At 36.4% G+C, this 24,831-nt stretch overlaps 1 protein-coding gene across 2 annotated transcripts; it reads right to left on the bottom strand.

Moving 5' to 3' along the window:
• Window positions 1-852: 852 nt before the first annotated feature.
• Window positions 853-18,325, bottom strand: LOC112680905 (protein mesh-like). Of its 2 annotated transcripts, XM_025551144.1 has the most exons (17): window positions 17,906-18,322; window positions 15,797-16,404; window positions 15,383-15,520; window positions 15,128-15,296; window positions 14,385-14,496; window positions 14,131-14,276; window positions 13,445-13,638; window positions 13,186-13,331; window positions 12,300-12,714; window positions 12,028-12,175; window positions 11,343-11,669; window positions 11,022-11,158; window positions 10,830-10,959; window positions 9,987-10,280; window positions 9,269-9,451; window positions 1,167-1,302; window positions 853-1,072 (listed from the first exon to the last, which is right to left on the bottom strand). In XM_025551144.1, the coding sequence occupies exons 1-17, from the start codon at window positions 18,258-18,260 to the stop codon at window positions 937-939; spliced, it is 3,774 nt and encodes a 1,257-aa protein (XP_025406929.1). In that variant the 5' UTR covers window positions 18,261-18,322; the 3' UTR covers window positions 853-936. The 2 variants fall into 2 exon arrangements, with proteins under 2 accessions (XP_025406929.1, XP_025406928.1); XM_025551143.1 differs by lacking the exons at window positions 853-1,072; window positions 1,167-1,302 and adding an exon at window positions 3,241-5,547 and having other exon boundaries at window positions 17,906-18,325.
• Between the last annotated feature and the right edge of the window lie 6,506 nt (window positions 18,326-24,831).

Raw genomic sequence — 24,831 nt, 5'->3', positions numbered from 1 at the left:
AAGACAGACTATTTTTTTTATACCTTTTGACAATATTAAAATTTTTTATCTGCGTGATCGTTTTATGCGTTGTCACAATGTTAACGCATGCGTCATGTTGTCCACCCCGCCGATTAGCGGATTGAGTATAACAACCCGACTATTAGACCGTGTATTATCAGGTTTAAGGGAATACTCTCGAATAACAACGGTTCGGGTAACAATGCGTAACGATGACGCTAAGTAGCGTGTCACTTGTAGTGAACTTATCCTCGAGTATTTTTCAGCAACAGGTTGTGTGTTTTTTTTAACGTAAGACTTCTATTTACAATTCAAGACTTAATAAATTAAATAAATAATTAAATTCGATCGAACATCGAAGACGGCAAAAGATGATTCAGCAGTTGTCTTAACAAAATATTATCGGTGGTCGATCGATGGATTTAATAGTGATAATATTATGTAGTTAAATGGTTAAAAAATAATGTTTTAATCAAAATATAAAAAATCTCCCTTTTACGTATTTGTTTATATCATGTCATCAAATCGATTTGAAATTATTTCGATTTATTTTACATTATTGTGATCATCATCACCTTATTTTTTATTTAACAATTTTTATTCTAAACCTGTATTCTTTATTATCATTATTATTATTATTATTATTATTATTATTATTATTATTATTATTATTGTATTTGAATGTGTTAAATATTTATTTTTCGATGAACCGTATATTTTTGTATTTATATTTTATGGCCAAAATATTTCAATTCGAAATTATGTATACATATACATTTTATTATACATATAATGTGTGTATAAATATATCTTTTTGTTGAAATAATTAAACTATTATAAATGTATGGATTTTAACAAACGTAACAAAATATATAAACGACTGGTGAACATAATGTCGACTAAAAAATAAAAAATAAAAATAAACTATTCCGTGGTTCAGTTGATTTCCGTTTCCCTTTGTTGATTTTCCTCAACCGTCGCAGTCGTTTGTTCATCAATGTTTTGCATTTGTTCTTGGTCGCCCGTTAGGGTCCCGCTTCGCGACATGCGACGAGACACGCTCTGCGTGCGACTGCAAAAGTGTACAACAATAGAAGAATTGTTACCGAGTTATCAAACGTTCCAATCGAATTAATTATTTCACCACCATGAAATAAAATATTTACTTTGAAATTTGCGCTTTTTTCGTTTTTACGAATATTCGGTAACCAACGCACACCAGCACGAGGAACAGCGGTCCCAGTAGAATGAGCATGATCGGCACGATCGTTACCAACGCCCTCGACGAAAACTCTTGGTGACCTGCGTGTATACGTTGTCAGTAGTGCGCGATCAAAATATTTAAACACAAACGGTATGGTGCCAAATTTATAGTGCCCATGTCCGTAAATATGTTAAATCCGCCCCTGATCGCAATCCATGATTTCTATCTCTGTCTATAACACAAGGATTTAAACGTTTTTTTTTCCTAACGTACTTTTTTACGTAACTGATCGATCAGTTGATGCAATTAGGATATTAAAAATGTATTTTAGTTCATCGTACAGTCTACTGTCGCTCGATTTTCTACTTTCGATATAACTTGATTTATAAAATAATTAACTTTTGTCGATTTTTATGTATACAATTTTTTTGATTTTATTTTGCGAAATGTTAGAAGATGAAAAATTGTAAGACTGAGAAAATTGATTTAAATTAGATTTCACGACGAATTAAAATCAGTTTTCCGTATACCTACTTATTGCGTCAATTGATCGATCAGTACTTAGGTTGTAAGTAGAAAACGTTTGATTCCATATGTTAAGCGTGCAATAGACAGAAACGGAAAAACATGAAATGCAATTCTCTTAATACATATTGTGATATTGTGTATTTTTTTTACGGTTCAGATGAATGATGATTGATTTATTGCATACCGTGTTACAACTTAATATATGGCCGATGTGACTTTGAGACTTCAAAAAAAAAAAAAAAACCCGTTGAAAATAACTGAAATCACGAACAAACACTATGTGAAATGATTAAAACAAAGACCATAATTATGGGAAGTCGAAAAAAGCTTTTTACTGCATCGAAAGTGAGCGCAGTGCATTGTTTTATGATACGGATAGGAGTGAAAATCATAAATTATACAAGTATAATAGATAATAAATGAAGTGGTACGGTCGGAAATTCAAAATAATGATGACGGCCGTGTGACAAAATCGCACTGTTTCGAATCTGACGAATCATGTTGTTTTCGACGTGGTAAATATTTTTTCGTACCGTTATTTGGCCGTTTGTCTAATGACCCTTGGAGATGTAATGCGTTACACGCTTGTTTAGATTTTGCGTCAATATTTTTCTAGATAAATATTATTGAAAAAAAAAAAAATGTGCACTATTCATATAAATTGTGTAACGTCAAGTAATTATTTATTTATTTTTTTTTTAATTGTTTATCACAGCTAATTTATTTACAATATATTCAAACGAATACAATTAGTAAACGTGAATATAGTTGACATTTTTTGAAAACTAATTTAATTTGATCTTGCGAAAAATAAATAGAAAATATAAGTATGCATAATATTATTCTTTATTAGACATAAATATTTTTTAAGGATCTGGGTTAGTTTTTATCAGTAAGTTTACCTGCTGAAAAAAAATTTGAAATATTTGAAAACCAAATTATCTGTGTAATTTCTACGTTAATTTAATATAATACCATGAATGTTATAGTACCTAATTATATTTATAAATGTTTTGTATACGTTTTTAGTGTTCTGCTCTGTATATTATGTAGTAAATAGGTGTACATTTAATAACTATACCTGTTAGGTTATTTCTGTTATAGTTTTAAATCTGAGGAATCGTTATATTATACATTATAGCGTTTAAGTTTTGTAAACGATGTGTTATAAAATGATCCGTTGGTAATGATATTACAATGAGACGGATATAGGTTGGAGAAAAAACAACACAATTCATGTGAAATGAAAACGATTGCGGTTTAATTAAAAAATTGATCATATTATATATATTACACAGAACGCATGTATTCTCGCGTTATAATAATCGATATAGGCATCTATACAAAATCGAAAAACTTAAATAATATTTACAACCAGTATAAGGAGTGTTAAAGTCGAATTTTCATTCCACATGATTGGCGTGCAGGCGACGAGTTTAACTTCATATATTTCGTTCATTCGCTAGTCCAATAACATACATGTGTATATTTTGTGACTTAAGTTTGTATTTTCATATATTGTCCGCGGTAAAAAAAAAAAAAGCGATCACGTAGAAATGTACGAGGAACGGTCAGGACGTATACCACCTACTCGTTGTTGTCCAAACGATTGAAACCCGAATCGACTAGGAAACCGTATATATTATTATTTAGCGTTAAATATATTATGTTCGCTCGGCTATTCCGTTAAACCGTTCCGCTTTTTATGGCCTACACGAGTACGCTAATGTACAGGGCCCTATGACCTACATAAGTTTAATAATATAAGGAACCTCATGACTGAACGTACATCGAATATGGTTTGAAGATGCAGGTTTTTGTTTGAAATTTTAAAAAATACACGTTTTTCTTTTCTCTCTTTTCGCTTGGAGAGAAAAATAAACAAATACTGCTCGACTGAAATTATTCACCTGCCGAAATGGTTTTTAAATGTAATCGGTCATTTATTCCCCCCCCACCTCTTTGATCTGAGCACTTCGCGGTGAAACAGTAGGTTAACGCAGCAGTTGTTGATGTCGAATTGCTTTCGGAAGACCCGGAGTACAGATTATTTACGTTCACGTAAGCGTATCGCGCTATTCGGTAAACGAGTAAGAAACCATATAATTAGTATACGGTAGAAACTATTTACAACGACGGCGTCGAGGGGACGAGAAAACTTGACGATTCGTCCGACGGATGGTTTTTCATGTAATCGTACGGATTTCCGCCGGGATCGCTACCGTAAATGCGTATCGGTCGAACCGACCGCTGTCATCCATAGACGCTTTCCACTGCGTTATCACACGAAAGTAGTACCATACCGCAGCTGTAGACCAGTCGATGCACGCGCGGTCGCGCACGGATCGGTGATGTAAACACTACGGATTTAATATCTGATTATCCAGCGGCGGACTGGCCCACCGGGATACCGGGAAAGTTCCCGGTGGGCCGGTAGTCGTATTATAACGCTGGGCCGATGTACTTGGATTGAAAATTATTTTATAAAAATAATGTGTTTAAGTTTATTGCATTTAATTGCAAGATTGTGATAAAAACCCAGTGTAAACGTGATGTAAACGATTCCACGTGCATTTAATCCACGAATAAAGGAGACTTTTATGGACAGTTATTATTATTGAATGGTGGGCCGGTCATACGGTAATTTACCGGGCCGAAATTTTTAACCAATCCGCCGCTGTGATTATCTATCGTAAGTACGTTGAACAACCATTCGGAAGACCGTCCTGCGGTAGGCTAGCGCGCCGTGACTTTTCGTTGTGCGTATCCGCGTGTGAAAAAGTAGTTGGCACGTGAAGTGATCAGAGAAAATATCATTTACGAAAAATTATAATCGCGAAATTTCGAACGGTTTTTTTTTTTTTGAATACCGGCCGGAAATAAAACTGGAATATTCACCGCAGCGAAATAACCGTGGTCGTTACGTGGAATGAAAATTCGTCCTCTTACACAATAATGTCGCGTTACAAGTGAAAACAGTATGCAGTGTTGTGGTCGTGGAGGTACCGAAAACGAACGGCTCGCCGGAAACCGTTTTGGCGGCGAATTAGAAAACTATTTATATATCTACAATTAGGATATGAACTGTCCGCAGCAATCGTCGAACCGAAAGACGTTGGTTTTCCGACGGTTTTTGGCGGACAGGTTAGGTGTGAACAGGCGGAAAAACCGGTTCGCTTTCGGTACGGTCCACGGGAACGGGGACACTGTTCCGCGAACGTTCCGTTAAAACGAGTCTTTGAATCTGGACGGTAAAATCTGCTTCTGGACCGCGACCGACGGTCCGGCCGCGGGTTCGTCGGCCGGCCGGTTGGCGGTGGACGGCGGCGGCGACCCCGGAACGTAAATGGCCGTCCTCTTGTCCACCTTGTACAGCTGGCGCTCGTACTCGGCGTCCAAGTCCCAGACCTTCGGCTCGAAGTCCACGTCCGGTTTGCCGGGCAGCGGCTCGTGCGTCCGGTACACGGCGTCGTAGGACCGGCGCGGGTTCGTGGAACTCGGCACCGAGCCGTCCGGCGCTTCGGACGAGTCGCTGACGTCCGCGTCGTCGGGACGATCGTCCGCGCCGCCACCGCCGCGCGTATCCTCTCCGCCGCCCCTACCGAGCCCCGCCCCCGACAGATCGACCGTGCTCAGGGCCAGCACCGAGTTGCGCCTCTTGGCCGCCCGCGTCGTCTGGTACCGCAGGCTCAGCCGGCCGCTGCGCCGGTACACCTGCGACACCACGCAGCAGATGCCTACCAGCAGCGGTACCATGATGCACGCTATCAGGGCGATCGTGGTCCACGCGCTCCTCGACTCGTACTCCACGTGACCTTTACACACATACACACACACACACACAGTGAACCATGAATAATTTCACAAAAAGTTTAATGGTTTATTTCGTACTGCCCGTCCGAATATTATACATTTACGGATGTTCTAAAAACCAATCACACCAATACCGTTGTATATTAATTGGCAATTCACATTGAACGTGAACGCTTAAGAACCGCCATAAAGTCGTATGTATCGAAAACGAAAAAATGAAAATGCAATTCTGGAGCTTGAGTTTGTTAAGATCGTGTTTAGAATTAAAAACCTATATTGGTGTATATTGTTTGTTATTGTATGAAATATTTTTTTTAAATCTATATCATATTATATTCGAATACCTTTTCAAGTTAAATTATCTCTCTTAGTGTTAAAAATGCTAAGTTGAGCTAAGAAACATCCAAATTTTACTGAGACAGTCCATGCCAAAAATCTTTCAAATAACGATGTATTAACATAAGTAGTATTTTGACCACGTTATATACAACAATTTTTTTTTCCGAGTACGATTTAACATAAGTGTAATTTATACATTTTATTTACGTACTATACTTTAATCGATTTTGTACATTTTAAATCAACCAAATTTGGATTCAATTATATATGATAACATTTATAAGTCAGATCCTAGGAAAAGTTAAAGTTAACTATTCGTTAAATTTTTAATCTACTATTGCTCAACAATGAACTTTAATCTTTATGTAGCAGTGGTGCCCGACCCGCAGCCCGTGGGCCATGTGTAGTCCGTTATAAATCTTTAAAATGAAAAATAACATTAAAAAAAAAAATGTAAATTATTATAAATTACGATTTTTTAATAATTTATCAATATTATTTTCGGACAAATAGAAATTTTACGATTTAATATGAATATAACACGTGCACTTAAATGAGAGTACTGATCAAATTAATGTGTACCTACCACGTGTACCTCAATCTGTGATCCATTCAATTGTTAATAAAATGTATGAAAACAAGTTGGATAGTACCTACATGTATATTGTAGACCTATTATGTTTAATACAATTATATTATTAGATTAATATTGACATTATTAGTACTTTTGAATTTAGTGGCGCGCTCGAATATAATTGTTTATCGAAATTGCCTGTCGAGGAAGAAAGGCCATCAGTGTTATATACGAATATATCGCTTAGACAACGTGACTAATTTCATTTATAGACGGGATTTTAAAATTATAGCTTTATAATTATTTTGTTATTTTTTCTAACATTTAGTAAAATACAGTCTATACATACACTAAGGCTTACAGGAAATGGTAAGGTATATTACACGAACATTAATATTTTTGTACGTTAGCGGTCGGTTTTAATACGCGCCCAGTGCGGCAAAAGACTATCAAAGGTGACATTAAATCATTTATGAATTTATTTTTCTTTATAATATACCCATGTAATAATATTCTTAGATTTAGATAAGATTTATATTTTTATAATTTTTTGTATTTTAAATGTGTATTTAGTTATTTAACTATAAGTAAATTGGAGATGACTGAATCAGAATTTAATAAAATCTCTAATTAAAATCGTACGTGGATTCTAAATCTGCCAAACTATAATGGAAGGATCTATAAAGTTTATAAAAATGTGGATAACAAAGATTAATCAATCATTTTTATCTTTTATTTTATACCTTCTTTGATAGTTTCACTATGATGCGTTTTGATTGTTTTCTGAAAATCGAAATTTCTTAACCAACGCGAAAATTGTTTAGTTATTTCTACATTGTTAACATAATGAATCTCACATTTGGCTGAATACGGCCAATTATACTTAGAAAATAAACGTTGACCGTTTTTTGTGGAAACTGATTATTATGAGTGTACATAGACGACAGCGCGATATTGTAGTAGTAGTAATTGAATAACGTTATATTATACTCCATAGTAGCAGTAGTTATTTTCGTCGTACTTTTATACAACTATAGGGCGAACGCTATTCGCTTAGGTTTGTCGGAAAATCCTGTCTCCGCGCCACTATGTTACGCCACGTGTATACTTAATACCAATATGTGTAAATAGTAATAATGTAGGTACTAATAATAATGTTACTAATAATGTTACTTGTAATAATGTTAGTGGTCGTCGGTGACATTATTTGTAAGGACTCTCGATTTTTTACCACGATTGTACGATATAGAATTCGATTTACAAGTATTGTGGCGAGGTTTTCTAACCGTAATAGTATTTTACACATTATTATGGTTTCCACGTGTAGGTAGAAACTCGGTAAAAGATGAAACACTTTTTCCGCTGAATTCAGTCCCGATTTGTGACAAAAACGAAAATGTGTGATAATAATAATGTATCATATATGGTTGCGGAGAACGAAGCAAATTAAATTATATCCAAAATGTAATTAAACGTGTTTCGTTGCGGGTTAGGTTAAAAAGTTTAAGAAAACTTTATATTTGTCGACCGATTTCTACGCGGTGTGGATTAGCAAATTGTTGCACGAACCTGTGTGTCCGAGTGACGATAAAAAATGATTTGGCATGGGTTTGATGGAATCCGTGAAATTTGTTGATAAAAAAAACTGCGGATAACATTGTACATTCGCTGCATATTTGTTTTAAAACAACTTAATATCAAGTGACTACGTTCACGTGTACATAGTGTTTAACGCATTTGTTAGAATCAGTGCATGCTATCGTAGCATCCAAAATTTTATTTAATAGTTCAATGTGTTTCGTCCTGATCAAAAAACGAACAATAACATACGTCTTAGTAAACCTTATTTTTATAACTTATTATGATTAACCTGTATGAAAATTCACGTGGTCAATGAAAATATAACTATGAAACGTCAATGATAAAAGAAGGTTTTTTTTTTAAGTTTGTTTATTAACCTATATGCATCCTTTATAGCAGTGGTGGCCAAACTACGGCCTGCGGGCCAACTCCAGCCCGCCATCATTTAATATCTGGCCCGCGAAAGTCTTATATATTACAGCACTTATTTGTATAACTGTAATATTTTGCATTTACGTAAAAAAAAAATTGAAAATGCATTTTTTTATGGCCCATGGTAAAAAAAAAGTTGTTTTTTATGGCCCGAGGTAAAAAAAGTTTGGCCATCACTGCTTTATAGCAAGGATGGAAAACTGGCGGCCCGTACTATATTTTAAAATTACATCATACAGATTTAAAGTTTATCGTCTATACTCTAACTTGTCGATAAAATAATTGTTATCTAACATTTAACATTGCTAAATATCTTAATGTCATATGTATGTATTAGTATAGCTTTCAACCATAGCTGTCTGTACCAAACTATTTAATTATATTAGTTTCTTCGTATTGTGCTGTCGTGTGTGTTAAATTTATTATTTCCGTGTATATAAATGCTAATTAAAATTCATATTTTGAATGATCTTTTTTTTTTTTCTATGATCTGGCCCCTTAGATTTTAATTTTCTAAAACTTGGCCTTCTAGTAACTTTGAGTTGCCCATCCCTGCTTTATAGCATCGTTTGTCGGCCCTACAGCGTAGATTTTATTAACTATCGATTTTGACGGTAACATCGATATAAGGATGTAGCCAATTTAGCCGATATTACCGAATCGAGAAGCGAGTTACCGGTAGCATTTACTGTCTACAAAGTATATTAATATTTTCGGGAACGCAAGTAGAATACGATCATCATGTCAGTGTACGAGTGTAATGCACACACACATGTATATATTACTCATATACTCACGTAAACATTCCGTGTACCCATACTCCGGAATATCCCATTTTCCGTCCGATGAACAGGATCGCCTCTGGTCACCAATCAATACGAACTCTTGGTTGCATTCGAACGTCACTTTGGTGTTGGGAACGAATAAAAAGTTACTCTTCCGACCGAAACGTGGCGTTTCCAAAACACCACACGAAATCACTGCAACGACGATGAGTTAGAAACAACGGTGAAACATCTATTCGAACTCGGGTTATAGACCATGTGCGCAATTTGCTGTGCCTAACTACATGCCTCCGTAAAAATATTCCTTCGTAATCTCTTTTCCTCCCACGATTTCATATTTTCGTTCGAAGAACTTAATTCAGGCATTTAGATAAATAATGTTTATTATAATTAATTCTTCTAACGTTTCACCGCCCCTTTACGTCTTTACGTAGAAAATAATGTAAGATTAAATTAATAAGCTACGCCCATGTGTCGTCTGTATACCAGTGACGGCGTGAAATTATATATTATTATTTGACCCGCACACCAGCTTATTGATATAAAACACTCCTCGTATCCTTTTTCGTCGTCCGATGCATTATTTACAGTTTGAAAGCCATTATTAATAACATTTAAACATATTAAAAGAATAAAAAACAAAACGATAAATCTTCAGACTCGCAGAATCTATCCCGTACGGACAATGGTCTATTTTACAATATATATACTTATTAAGTCGTCCGCTCACCTCTCTGTTTGCTCATTTTTTTCGTGTTGACGAACCCATCTTGATATTGCAACGTGTAGAATGCCAGATCTCTGTTGAGACTGACCGAGTAGTCGTATTTACACTGGTACGAGTCGCCACACAACTCGTTGGCTTTTTGTATGTCGGCAGAACGGTTGGCGGGTATGATGAGTTCCGGGGTGGACTCGAAAACCGGTTCGAACGTTCGGTTCGCGTAGTAACTGGCCGTCCGACCGTATTCGCGGAAAAACAACGCGCCGCCCTTGTTTTTCTCGTCCCTATCTTCTAAGATCCCTGCGATCGAAAATTAGATGTGAATATCGCGCGGTACTTGCACGGGTAATTTAAACATTTACATCTTATTGAGGCGCATAAAATAAAACAACACGCCTACCCCAAAATAATTGTTCCCGCTTTAATCGATCTATATCCTAAATTTGTTATAAGTTCGAAATGTATCGCTAAATTAGTTTTTGGTACTGAAAACTGTAATCGTAAGGTGTGTCAGTTATAGAATTGAGGTCGAACGGAGTGCAAGTGGACGGAAGAAGCGGTCTCGCGATAAATAGTAGTAATAACACAATAAGTCAATATTATTGCTGTGAAATTGCCTAAATTTTGCGCCGTATTAAACGATAATGCTGTGCCATAAAAAAATATAGATACGGCCATAACAGCGTAGCAACAATTACCGCAGGACATCGACAGAACTATAGACAAGATAATTCGTTTGGTATCGCTTATGTCCCGTAGTAAAACCGTTCGTTCAGTGTTCGGTAACAACATCATGCTTGTCGCTTTACCATACTGGTACGGTATTACTAATACGCGCCATGTACTTACAATTAGAAGCGTACTGCTTGTGTACCGATTCGAAATCGTACGTGTTCGGTTGTACCAGCATTCCGTCGGGTAATGTGAAGTCGTCCGACTGATCAAAACTCCAGTTACCGAACAGCCCTCTCGTTCGATTCTGTAAAAACGAAGATTAATCTCGTATGGTGAAGACGGCTGTGCGCGACGGGTAGTATTTACGATAAACTGCCAGGGCAGGTACACCCGAGTGGTCATGAACCCTTTGTTTTCCAACACTTCCAACCCGGCTCCCGACTGGAACATGACCACTATCTCGGACTGGTTCAGCACGTACGACGGCGAGTAAACGGTTACACCTTACGGGACGGATGGAATAAAAACAAAAAAAATTACAACAAACAATACCGACAACGAATTACCGCGAAAACGGTTCGCGGTTCAATATCGTTAGAGTAACGACAAATTATAAATTATAATAAATTATAATTATAATAAATTCTAAATTATCATTAGAATAACGCAGTATGTTCTCGTGTTTACCGTGGAAGTGTTGCACTTTCAGCGCCGGTCTGTCGAAGTACACCCGTTTGCCGTCGGCGAACACGTCCAGCCTGTACCGCCATTGGGCGGCTTTCGGCCGTAGCCGCACTTCGATCACGGTGGACGTGTTGTCGCGTGACACTACGGAAGTCAGCGTGGTCGCCCTCACCGGGCCGTAAATGTTGTCCGGTAACTGTTCGAACCTGCCTTGGACGTCGAACTTGAACTTCTCCGAATCCACGTGTACCAACACAAACTCGCCTTTGCCGTTGAAAGTGTATTCCAGATCGTCGAACGTGATCACGTGTGGGTCGCCGAACACGGTAGCTGAAACACACGGGTAGCATGTTAACGTTTCAGTCGATCAACCGTAGAGCTCAAAAAGAGTGCATATAAATTAATGGGTGCGTTGCTCTCGGCTTATGTACGATTAATTAAATTACGGCAACCTGAATTTTTTGAAAAAAATTTTTTTAACATTATCCCTAGCTTAAAACGTGTTCCGACTATACATGAATCGGTTCTACTGTAATGCTACGTCCAAGGAAATATATGAAATTATTATCTGATAACCGTTTACGTATTTAATCTCGTTCGAGTCGTCTTAACGAAGGATCGGTTAAATCTCGTAATCGGATGTGTACTAAATCATAATGTATTAGACGTCCAGGTATTTTTCACGTACCCACGTACGGTGATTGGTACGCGACGCAGTCTTGGGTCGGACGTCTTTCGAAACGGTAAGTCTCGCAGCCGACCGCTTGCTCCTCCTGCCATAAGCAGCACGGGAAAAACGGGCTCATGTCATGGAACCACTGGGACAGCGTCGGTACCTGCGGGAAAATGAAAAGCATCAGTGGTACAACCGTATCGATTCGCTCGTTCCAAATAGGTTCACGTCTTATGTCCTCCCTCCTCTCTAAAAAAATCCAATAAATAAAATAACAAAACAATCACTTTGTTCGCCTCCGTCCATGGTAGGAATCCCAGGTTATGCGATCTTCTGGGCCTCGAGCCCCACTGCTGGTCGTAGGACAGCATCAGGAAGTTGTTTTTGTCGTAGCAGCATTGCTGCTCCGAGCCCTCCATGCTGGGCGCGCCGGTCGTCACGCAGTGCACCGCTCCCTTGTTGTACAGGCACTGCGGGTTTGCGTCCCTGTCGCAGTCCGCGTCCGGCAAGAACCGGCCCCGGTCGACGAGCGCGTGTTCCAGCGTGCACGGGCACTGGAATATTTCGGCCGCGAAATTCTTTAGGTACCTGTCGTTCTTGATCCAATCATCGCACAGCTTCTGGGGCCACGTGGGCCCGTACCACTCTTCCCATTGTGGCGCGAAGTACCACCCGAGCGGTACCGGTTTGCTCCACAGTATCCTGCGGAAACAACAACATCCGGTCATAACTACAACCGCGGTGACGGCGGTGAGTGGAATACCGCTATTCATGTTTCATTACAACGCCTACAGCTGGTATGATTTAAACTTGACCGTATCAATAATAATAACTATAGTTTTAGTATGTTCAGTGCTCGAATTGGAGGGGACGCAAGAGGACTGAGAATCTTTAATAATGGGCTGGGTCACGTGGAGAGAGAAACGTGGGCCTGGAGGCTATGCGTTTTGAATCGCCTGTTATTAGTTATTGAGCAATCCCAAAAAGCCGAACATGGGTGAATTCTAACTTCCTCCTCCCGATCAAGCCCCATAGTGGGACAAGGTTCTAAGTTTTTTTGCTGGGTAAAATAAGTAGAGGGTATATATTTTTTTTAAGTTGTAAGCTTTTATTTTTCCAATTCGATGACTGATAATATAATAATAGTGATAAGAAGTAAAAAGACTGTTTTACGGAGAGATCGAAATGCCGGAGTACATGGTCGGGTTGACCAGTTGTATCTGCAAGAACCCAAATGTCAGATCTAAGTTTCGTGTGTTCTCGCGGTCTTCAAAAGCCTTTGGGCTTATCACGTATTCACCGGAGTTTGGAATGTTTTCCTACATTGAATTTACAAAAGTATTACTTAATTTCAACACCGGGATTATTTTTTTATATACATAATCTCGGTGATGCACAATTTTTTTATATACATTGTGCATCACAAACTTACCGCTATGACGTCAATGTATACCAGCTCTGGCGCTATTGTCACTTCCCTATAACCATAGAGCGATATCTTGATTTGCGCATCGAAATTCGTTGTGAGATTTTGCTTTTCCCACGTGATCTTTATTTCCTTGGGTTTTCTTTCTCGCACCGCTCCGTCGTGGAACCGTATGCGTTCGGTAGCTGTGGCCGGCGTCTCTGGAAGAAGTGTGTCATAAAACGGGAATCTACGTCATTAATCTTCTGTGCGTACGACAATTAATAGTGCAGTCGATTTTAGCGTCAAACGGACATAATTTAACTCGATGTTATTTTAATTAACTATTAAAATAGCTTAAATATGTTACGAGTTTTGGCCTAAATGTTATCAAATGTAGTATTCAAGAAGTATATGCAGTGCATTCCAGAAATACCAGAATTTCGATAAGTTTCAAAATATATTCAAATTATCCTGATTTTGTATTTGATTTACAACAATGAATTTCTCGTTTTATGTTCCATTTTTACCTTTTGTAATTGAATTTGTCGAAAGAATTTTCGATTCGAGATTCTATAATATTATCTATACACGTTCGCAAAACTTTAAACAATTAATAAAAAAAAAAAATCTACAAGTTTTTTGTGGGTCGTTTCGATGAGGGAAAAAAAATTCTATTTATTTTTGATGTCTTCATTCAGCTATATACGTACCCACAAAGTATTTTCCTTTCCAGTTGTACTTCTCGTCGCCAATCGCCACGTCGAATATCACATAACCTTCGGCCATCAAAAACGGTTGTATGCAAACGGCACGGTTCCTGTTCACCACGGTACCAACGACTTCTTCCGTGTCAAATCTACGCGCGAAGAAGACACAGTATTATTACTATCGGCAGTTAACCGATTCAATATCATGTCGTATTGTTATAGCGGGTGCGTGTCGCCGTATGAAGAACGTTACTCACTTGCATCGGACTTTATCGCCAGGTTCGAAGCACGGTCCAGTGATGTTGACGACGGTGCCGCCCAACATGTTGCCACTTTCGGGTGCGAAGACCAACGGCAAATTCGTACCGGCTATAAAAGTTCACATGGATAACGTAAACGTTAACGTCATAACGATAGATCGCAACATTAATTCTGGGCAAGTTAATGAAGTTTTTCATCTCGTCAAGTTAAATAAATTTGGGGATAAAGTTTAATAATGTAAAACATACGTTCTTTTCTTTTTTGATTAACTGGTAAAAGTTGTAAGTTAAAAGAAAAAAAAAATTATATACGAGTATCTTTTTAATAAAGCTACGTTTCTGTATGTTATCAAGACTATTCAAATCCAGACGTAGAACATTAAACATTTTCAAAATTATAATTCCGATCGTTTATAAAACACAATAATTTTTTATAGTAAATATATTTTTATATTTTTAATTTCTGAAATATAAATTAAGAAAACAATTTATTTCTCGTTAATATAAAGTTATAGAGCGTATTAGTAGTCGTATATTATGGAAAACAATTTAATTCGTTAAGTTTAAAAAATGATTTGAAAAAAAAAATTTGGATGGTAGGTCATTTAAAAATCGAAGTTAATCTTATTTATCAAGTTGAAAATAAGTTGCAACTTAATCTTAACTATTTAACTCATTTAAGCTTAGCTTTGGAAATCGTATTTCTTTACTAGTGGACAATGATCGACCGTTTTACTTACCGATGTCCTTGTTGCACGTTCCCAACATTATGTTCTCGTCGATTCGGAAAATATGCCGACCTGGGAAATTGTTGGCCCAACCACGACCCACCAGGTCTCTGATGGTCGATCTTTGGGAATATGGATAGTACTCGAAACTTCGAGTCCCGTTTCCCGCGTTGAATCCCACCTACGGCACATCAAAGCACTCGTATTATAGTTCTGTTTACGTACATTTCGGAAAACACTAAATTATGTATGGACTGTCAGACTCACGAATGCCGGCACTCCTCCTTCTCCCCCGGTCGTGTCACCGCCGGCTTCCGTATGACTGGTCCATTGCATGTCTACATAATTGAAAATGGCGTAAGTGAAAACTTCGTCGGTAGCCAAGATTAATTGAAACGTATTTGTCTGGAAAGGTCAGCAAATAATATCTATTATTACCGATGGTGTTGCATCGACCGATGTGAAATATTCATAACATATTTCGGCCGAAAGAATTAGGGTTGTTCGCAAAGAAGTTTATAGTACGTTAAGAAATGATTGCTCGAAGCATGTCGAAAGAAAATCTTAGTCCAAACCCCGTCCCTTGCATAGAAGTGTCGATTCGCGCGTCAGTTAGATTTTCGATAAAAAATTACAATAATTACAATAATTAATATTGTTACGATTAGATCGTCTCTGTACCGTGTAAAGTGAGTTGTCAATTCCACCCGCGAACGACATATTTTTCCACGTGATGATAGCTGAATGTTTGGGCACGAACGAGTCCGCACCAACTACGCCTTCTCGGATATCCCACATGAGCCGTTCCCTCATTTCCACTCCGAATTGATCAGTTCGAGCTTGTAAATCCCTCTCCAGGCGGAAGTACACGCCGGGTTTACGCCTGTCGACATCGTCGGCTCTGAGCGAGCCGATTCGACATTTGCTGTAGAATATACCGATGAAGGACGGATCGTTCTTTTTGGGCCACTCCTTGATTGGGAACGACAACGGATATCTATAGTGTTTCGGCGGGTCGCTGAATTCCAAATAACCGTTCATTGACACCCTAGTGTAATTGAATCGGAAACCGAAGAACGGCAATTGGAAATTAAAATTCTTATGGACTTGGGGCATAGACCCGTGGATGTCGGTTTGATAGTCTCCTTGATCATTGTCGCCACCTTTATCGAAATACCAATACATAAACTCTTGTCGAATTTCTGCTAATCTGTCCTCGGTTAGGACGTACGGAGCTGCACCGGCTTGTAATCTTAACGTAGGAGGTGCATATCTAGATGCAAAATTATCTGAAAGAAAGAACGAATAATCAAGTATTGAATATATGTAGTTCAATTTGAATATTAATATTTAAAATAATAATAATATGTTTAGTTTTATTGTTCACGCCAAGTTAAATGCTAAAATAAAGCATGGATGCAGTTATTAAATTGTTACTCTTATTGACCTTTTGGGTACGTAGCCAATAAACAAATGATCAAACCAATGAAATAATTAGCATAAAATCGGTCCAATGGCTATTTATACTTAAATCTAAAAAAGTTTTTTATATATATATATATATATATTTAAAGCTTATATTATTGTATTCAATTATTTTTTCATGATTATGCTTTATTATACTTTTATAATTAGTGTGGTAGAACTTCAAAATCTCTCATAGTACAAATATTTCATAAATATCGAAAGCATTTAAAATGTGGGTAATGTTATTTGTGTTATTACGTATTATGTATTCTACGTTAATAGTAATCGCCTTTCATAATTTTCGTTAGTTTTTGGAAATGATTAAGCGTATATTTAAACAGTACTTGAACGATTTGAATCATAAATTCTTTGATAGTGTCATGATGACTAAAACGGTTTAAATAAAATGTAAATAGTCGAGTGCAGTGAATGTACAATAATATCTTGGTGTAATACATATAACACGTTTTTCGTTATTTGTCATCGTTTGTTAACAGGAAACGGTTCGTCAAAGCGATAAATCCTTTATTTATCTTTATAGTTATTCTCATGGAATGTATTATAGTGTATGGTACTTGGTAGTGTTACGACATTTTAAATGATATTTAGTAGAGATAATCGTACATACAATGACACATGCAATGCAATAGTTTAAAACGTTTATACAGATATACGATAAAATAATAAATTAGTATTAACTTGAATGTTATTATTATATTTAATATTTAGTAGAAAATAAAAAATTCTAAAGCAAACAAAAACGTAATCTAATAGACATAATTTTCGACATCTATTGAGTACGTTTATAACTCATATGCGGGGGCCATAAAAATAATGCCTATCATGACTGTAAAAATATTGATCGTAGTTGTAACAATTATACTTAGGAATTTAAGATTTTGACTTTGATACTCTCAAGTATTAAAATGGTATTTTATTTATTTTTAAGTAATGGCTTATTCGATTTGAACAAATGAGTCTATATTAGAATTTATTTTATAAAGATTCCATGTATCGTTAAAAATAACCCAAAAGAGCTTTCACATTGGTCATGTGTGTATATTGATACTTGCATCCTTATGAATAATTTTGGATTTTACTATCGCAAAATCTGGATCTTAACAAATCGGAATTCAATAAGTTGCGACGGAAAAGTCAATTTAAATAGAAAATAACTAAACGATTCGTTGGTAAAAAAAAGTTTCAAGAATGTTTTTTTTTTGAAAATAACAATCCACCCGTACCGTTTGTCGTGAACGGGATTTAATTTTCAACGAGAACATCAACGACGTACGATAACGAAAACCGTTGTTGTACGCTTACTATAATTCTGTCTGCGTTGCGTTCCGAACGGGTCTTGTTGATTTCGGTTTTGATTGAAGTTCGCGTTTTGCTGCTGTTGCTTACGCTGTTGTTGCTGCTGCTGCTGTTGCTGCAGCCGCTGCTGTTGCTGCTGCTGCTGCTGCTGCCGTTGGTTGTCCAGCGGGTTGGTGTACGGGGACCGGCCGTACTGCTGTTCGATAAAGTCCTGCGGCCGTTGCTGCACCTGTTGCCAATACGATTGGCCGGTTTGCTCGTAAGGGTTGTCGTTGAAATCGTACTGACCCGTTGCCGGGCGCGCGTACGACAGCGCCAAAATGGCGGCCAGAAAACGGTGGCCAACGCCGAGCGAACCCATCGTGCGAATGCGAGGCCGCGGCGTGCAGGCGTTCGTGTGGCTGACAAGAGACGCCGTCTTCGGGTTGTCCTCAGATTAGATTCGACGCGAACAAACATGGGTGTATTCGGCGGCGCGCCCGCCTCGCGGTTTCTCGAGTGCTCGTCGTTTAATCTAATCGCGGCGGATTGGCGTTTTTTTCTACCGTTTATGTCGATTATTCTCACCGGTCCGGGCCGGGTCCGTGACGCGGAACACGGGTCGACTCGGATTAGACGTACACACTCGTTCGGGCCCCGTCCGAGCTTGCAGTTTTATTTTATTCACGTCGGCCATCGGCCGCTATCGGAAAGAAAACCCACGTGTTTGTCCGTCTTGTTCAAGTGCGAACATTTTAAACCGAATTCAATATTATTTTATAACATCGATTCGATTATAAAATCAATACTGAAAGCGAATAAGTTTTTAAGTATGTCCCGGATAAGTGAGAACGGTTGTATTTAAAACTCAATGGATAATCGTTTTCTTGTACACGGACGGATTCCCGCACGTCCAGGGGCAGTGGGAATGCACCTTTATTGCTCGCGGCGACGAAACCTTTGGTCGAACGCGGTCGTTATCGCTTGACATTTCATTTAATGATAATTATCAGTCGTTGTCTTCAGCAACAGCTACGATCCGTACGTAAGAACGTTGTTGTAAATATAACGTCAACATTGGCTGCGGTAGTTGTTAACATAAAAGGCGAATACTCCATTTTGACGTCCTCCCAGAAATCGCGTTCGAACCGAGACACCCTTCGATTCCCTCCCCTGCTTGTTGTGTCCCTTGCGCAACTAAGGCCAACGTTCTGGGGCAGTTGTAGTCCGTAACAATATTAGAAATAAAATGTATTGTCATACTGTAATATGCCAAATAAATAAATGTATTTTTTTTTTTTTTACTAATGTATGCTTTACTAACATTAACAATTCAAGCATTATTAACAGAATATTGTATTAATAATAACGTATTATAAAAAAAAAAAAATGTACGGTAGATTTTAAAAATTTAAAAAAAAAAATTGTGAAAAATTGTGGGGAGAGGTGCTTGGTTTTGATAAAAGTATACTATATTTAACGTGTAATTGTGCCCGTCCGTATTTTCCGGGTTTTAAGCATTGTGTTTCACTATCGTTCAGCATAACTAAAGACGCACCGTTATGTGTATGCAAAACAGTTAAACTGTAATGTGATAATTTGTATTTGTCTACAGAATAGAGATGACAATAAAAATGCAATAAGATGGATCCACCGGAGAGTATTGCCGCATTGAGCGTGATGTACAATAGCAGGAGTAGGTATTTAAATAATAAACCATGACTGTTTACGTAAACTTTCTAGATTGTTCAACAAAATACATTTGATACGGGGGCGACTTACTTGTTATCGGTGTTTAATTCAGTTTTTTAGATGTTGAGAGATCACAAAAACGACCGCCGTGATTGATATATATTTGTCGGTAATTCCGGATGTGTCAGACGATTTATCATACTTATTATTACTTATTAGTAAGATAATAAGTTATTTCTATCAATAATTTTCATTTTATTAAATAATGTGGAATATTGATGTTATTTATTGATATTATAGGTAACAATTAGTCACGTCACTGTAGTTTTGCCTATTTAATATTCATTCATATAGTTCATGATATGGTATGAACAGTACATTATTTATTTCTATAAGACATAACTACTATAACAAAAAAAAACAGGCAAAAATCCTAGGTGGGGTGATACTTCAAGGTTAGATTGTCTATGGTGACGGGTATTTTAAACTTAAGATCATTATACTTTTAAAAAAACGATATTTAGTGAAAGAGATCGATCGCCGTATTTGGTATTTTAGACTTGAAATTAACGTGCGCTCAACTAACGATTGTGAGTGAAGCCGAGTGGATCAGTTTATAATTCTAAAGATGGTTGATATAGAAGTAGTATCTAATTTCTTAATAACATAGATTAGATTTTTTTATTTTATTTTACAAAAAAAAAAGTTATTTAGGTATCTACATAAGTAAATTACATTAAAATATTGTTTATGACAGGACAATAAATGTAAAAAATATTTAAATTGAGTTGCATACTTGCATAATCTGCTACGATGATAGTTTATTGTTGTTTACAACAAAAAATAAGTGTTTATATCGAAAATAAAATTAATAATAATAAAAATAATATGACTGTCAATGACTTCATGATAATTTTTTTAGTTTCCCTGAAGTATTCATATAAACCATTGTTATTTATCATACAGTGGAATTATTATAACGTTAGGAAAAATAGATGTTTTATAATACAAATATACATAAAAATAGAGATAGTGACAACAATAGTAATACTATTTACAGTATTACAAAATTACACAGCAGTGCCCTAGCGAATGTAATATATTAGTAGTATAAAAAATTAATGAAATAATATTAATCAGTAATAAAATTAGTTGGATATTAAAAATTATATTGTTAAATTAAGGTTGGGCGGTCGTTTTCGCTTGAGTCGGCGTATTTTGGGTGTGTCACCTAGGCTGTAAAATTACACAATGCTAGTAGAGCTCAAGTGTGGGAAAACGTTGTCAGCTTATACATTGATGTACCTAATTATTGTAAATCTCTAGAAGTCTTTGTGGAATGCATTATTACGAACAAACCATGAAGCATTGAATATTGGGCTGTAGAATTTTTAATTAAAATTGTTTGTATTTTGTTCATTGGAATGGATTGTGCCATAGTAAAGGGAACTTCATTTTTTCAAATTGAACATTTTTGTGCGTCATTATTTTAAATTATATTTCATTATCTTATCTCTTCATTTCCCCTATGAATCCGGAACTAAAAGAGATAGTTCAAAGCTAAATTTTGATTCAATTTTCAAAATCTTCAAATTTCTCTGCATTAGTGACGGGTATTAATTTTGATTAACTCTGTTCTACGATTAAAAATTGTAAATAACCAAATTATAAACAATTATGATGAGAATTCGGGTCTCGAGGCACAAACTTATAAAACATTTTCATAAATATTGTCAAAAACCGAAGTCGTTAAAAGATAAAAATGATTTTGTCACTCCAAATCGATATTTTAATGCTATCTTGTCGATGACGCGAACGATGAAAACGCGAATACGATGATGAAAAAAAAAGTTCAATAATCAGGAGCTGATAAATACTACTACAAATACATTTACAAAAGTTATGTTGCCATCGAATACATTCACGGAAAGTGTAAATAGTTTTCTTAGTAAGACAGAGAGTCATCAATCGGAAAATCCACTGCACCGATTCTTTGTCGATCTCGAGCACGAATCTCAAGTAATACAGATACCTTTAAAGTCACATGGCTACTTAACACTAAAATTAAAATCGAAGAACTACATAAAAATAATCAAATGCGTTGTATGTCTGACCTAACCGATTCTAACGCGAAGCTACTGCTCCAGTGCTGTCCGTCGCGTCGTACGCGGAGAAAAATCGTCCTTGTGTATCGCAACGTGTTAATAATCTCGTGAAATCCCTTCGAAATTACGTGACATTTGTAACGATGGCAGACAAACTCGATTGGTTAGGTTATAATATGTTGAAGTATTTCGATTGCCCACAATGGAATATTACTTTACGGACAGTGCTAAAATATAGCGAAAAACATAACTCGTATCATTCCGGTCCCACACTAATCACAAGTATACATGATTAATTCATTATTAAATTAATCGTTGACACACGCGTGTAGCGTTGGACTAGACACTTGCTATAATTATAGTATGCACTCGCGATGATATTCGTAGTTGATTGCTCAAAAGGCGGTAAATTGTTCAAAGTGAGTCAAACTGCACTTGCATATAATCGGAATAATTCCCACAATACTCGGGAATTATCGAGAACGATCGAGAATAATCAGATAGTAAACAAATCGATTGGTAATCGATAAGCTTTATGAATAATCTTAGTAGCTTTTACTTGGCTCTACTTCCGATTAGTGTGGGAGGACACTTTGAGGATCGTGCAGTAAATTATTTTGGATTATTGTATATTTTTATTCGTTTTATCTAGAAAATTCTTAAATTCAAGTTTTCGATTGAATGGTATTCATTGAAGTATATTTGGATGGACAATATTTTTTGTTTTTCATTCTTGTGCGTACACAAATAAATCCAGAAGGTATTCCAATGCGTGAGCAGATCACATACAGTGTTTTATGTGAGGAGCATAAATCAAAAAAAAAAAAAAAAAAACGGTGAGTGTCGCTCTTAGAAATTATTTTCTGTAAAATAGACACGTTCGCCATTTTCTAGGTGCACATTGAGGTGTGTGACAGTGGAGTTACTTTCCGTTTTTTTTGGTTATCATAGCAACAACAAAACAACAATTGCTCATTCAGGGCGTATCAGGTTTTGTACTGATGCTTCCTTTTCCTTTTTTCGTGACAAAAGGTGCCCGATATTTGTATATTTTTATCAGATTTTATAAAAATCGGTCAAGTTGTTTTCCAGATTTTTGTGGACAAACAAACAAACGCTGTATTTTTATAAAAAAAGTAAAAAATTCTTAATAGAATAAACTAAAAATATGTTAAAAAAAAAAAAAAAAAAATGATCTGTCTTTTTCTATCGGCGGAGCGTATAAATATAGTTGACCTAGGGCTTTGTTTGTAAACACGGTTCTGCTTTCACCATCTTGGGGTTGAACGTGATGCGCTGCTTGTTGTGGTGTTGCGCACACGTCGCGGTGCAGGATGCCCCAGGATCTCTGCTTTACTGCAACATTTCGCCGGGATTATCGCGGTCGCCCTCTCGCAGTCTTTCGCGGTTAGTGAAGATATAACAGATGTAAAGATGGCGGTAACGGTATAAAGTTTACAGAGTAGCGTCAACAGTGTAGACGGTGCCGACATAGAATAGACTATTCTATAATCAATGTTACCGATCTGCTATCGAGCGAACACACTGCAGCACAACAGTAGATAGCGTTGTCTGTTGTCAGCCACAGGTAAAAAAATTTCAAAACCAACGAGTTCGTGATGCACATAGTAAACGATAATTATAAAGGAATTCGAATTTTGACGCACATTAGTGGACACTAGGAATTCACAGCAGTTCTCGTGCGTTAGTGACGATCAACCAAACAGTATTTTGTGCCGTGTAGTTATTATTAATTCCGATTAAGTTATTAAAGAAATGCAACAATCCTTCAAGTTGTACAACATTTCCAAGTTCAAATTTCATGCGAAAGAATGCTTAACTAATAAGTTAACGTAAACGATATGTAGGATCAGTACGTGGTTTTCGATTATTCCTGTAACTCACGTTAGGGCAAGTGGTTGTACGTTGTGCTGCTGTGTGTTCATTTTAAGGGTTTTTACTTATTTTCTTATGTACTAGTGCGATCACACCTGGTCGATATACATATAAATATATGTGTGGGCAGGGGCGAATCTAGAAATGAAAAAAAGGGAGCTAGTAAAGTGAGTTACTGCCCTAATTCCTGGTGCATGTAGATTTCTATGAAGTTTTTTTTACGTCTCATTTTTTAAATATTTTAAGTACCTATATCCTACAGGGTTTTAACTAATTTAAAAGGGCGGGGGGAGGCTTCAGCTCCCATAGCTCCTCCCACTCTTGTATCCGCGCCTGACTGAACGTAGGTCTATATGAATAATTATTTACTCATATAAGTATAAGACTGAAAAGTAACGAATCTTAAATATAAATATTTTATTATTAAAAGTAACTATAATATAATTTCTTAGGAATCTGATGCCGATTAATTATGTATTCATGGAACATAATGAAAGTAGTAATTCATTTTCAAGGAAAGTTGTAGCGTAAACCAAACAATATCTGGCTACTCTTGCTACTTCAGTGAGCTCCGAGAGATATTTTCCGATTGCTGGAAATATAGTGACCTCAAATTGAAGTTATTTGTCGGTAAAAATATGTTTATATGCTGTTATTGGTGTAATAATATTTTTCTTGCCTTTACTCAACGTTTAAATTTCAAAATTAATAATTTTAATTCTAGAAATAAAACCGTCTTATATTCTTCAATTGCTTTTAATACATACAAAATGTATTCTCCTGCTAATTAACTCATGTAATTTGGTAATTCTATGAATAATATTGATTTATTTCATTTATCAATCACTGAATTAACAACGCAGTTTAATTTAAATTAAGAATTATAGAGTCTATACTTCAAGAATCGTGCTGAACGTTTGATGTCTAGCTAAATATTCTTTTGATTTTTCGAGTGTAGTGGCGTACAAGATTTATTTTTTGAAAATAGAATGGTAATATTTTATTGTTTTAATCATAGCATTTTGTCCATATAGAAAATCTAGTGATCATCTTGTTGATGGTGACGACTCCTCCACTACTATTTTATTCAATTTTTTTTTTTTTTTTGAACCAGCAATATTCAACCACTCTTCTCGGTACTTCCTGCTGGAACTACGTTGGAGAGGGATTATGCTGCCATATTTTATTAAATAATATATATATATATCAATATATCACATACAAGTCAAAGTTTATTAAGATTTAAGGTGCCTCGTCAAA

The sequence above is a fragment of the Sipha flava genome, unplaced genomic scaffold (genome assembly GCF_003268045.1).
Source record: "Sipha flava isolate LNK unplaced genomic scaffold, YSA_version1 181_pilon_pilon, whole genome shotgun sequence".
NCBI classification, from domain to species: domain Eukaryota; kingdom Metazoa; phylum Arthropoda; class Insecta; order Hemiptera; family Aphididae; genus Sipha; species Sipha flava.
The sequence above is the reverse complement of the archived record's forward strand: the minus strand, read 5'-3'. Positions and strand labels throughout refer to the sequence as shown.

Bases quoted from the DNA above. Each gene is read 5' to 3' on its own strand.
- LOC112680905 (XM_025551143.1), bottom strand. From the start codon at position 18,260: ATGGGTTCGCTCGGCGTTGGCCACCGTTTTCTGGCCGCCATTTTGGCG. The intron at 12,715-13,185 runs GTAAAACAGTCT...TTGTTTCCGCAG, and splicing joins TCCGGCATTTCGATCTCTCC to GATACTGTGGAGCAAACCGG. The intron at 12,176-12,299 runs GTGATTGTTTTG...ATTTTCCCGCAG, and splicing joins CATGGACGGAGGCGAACAAA to GTACCGACGCTGTCCCAGTG.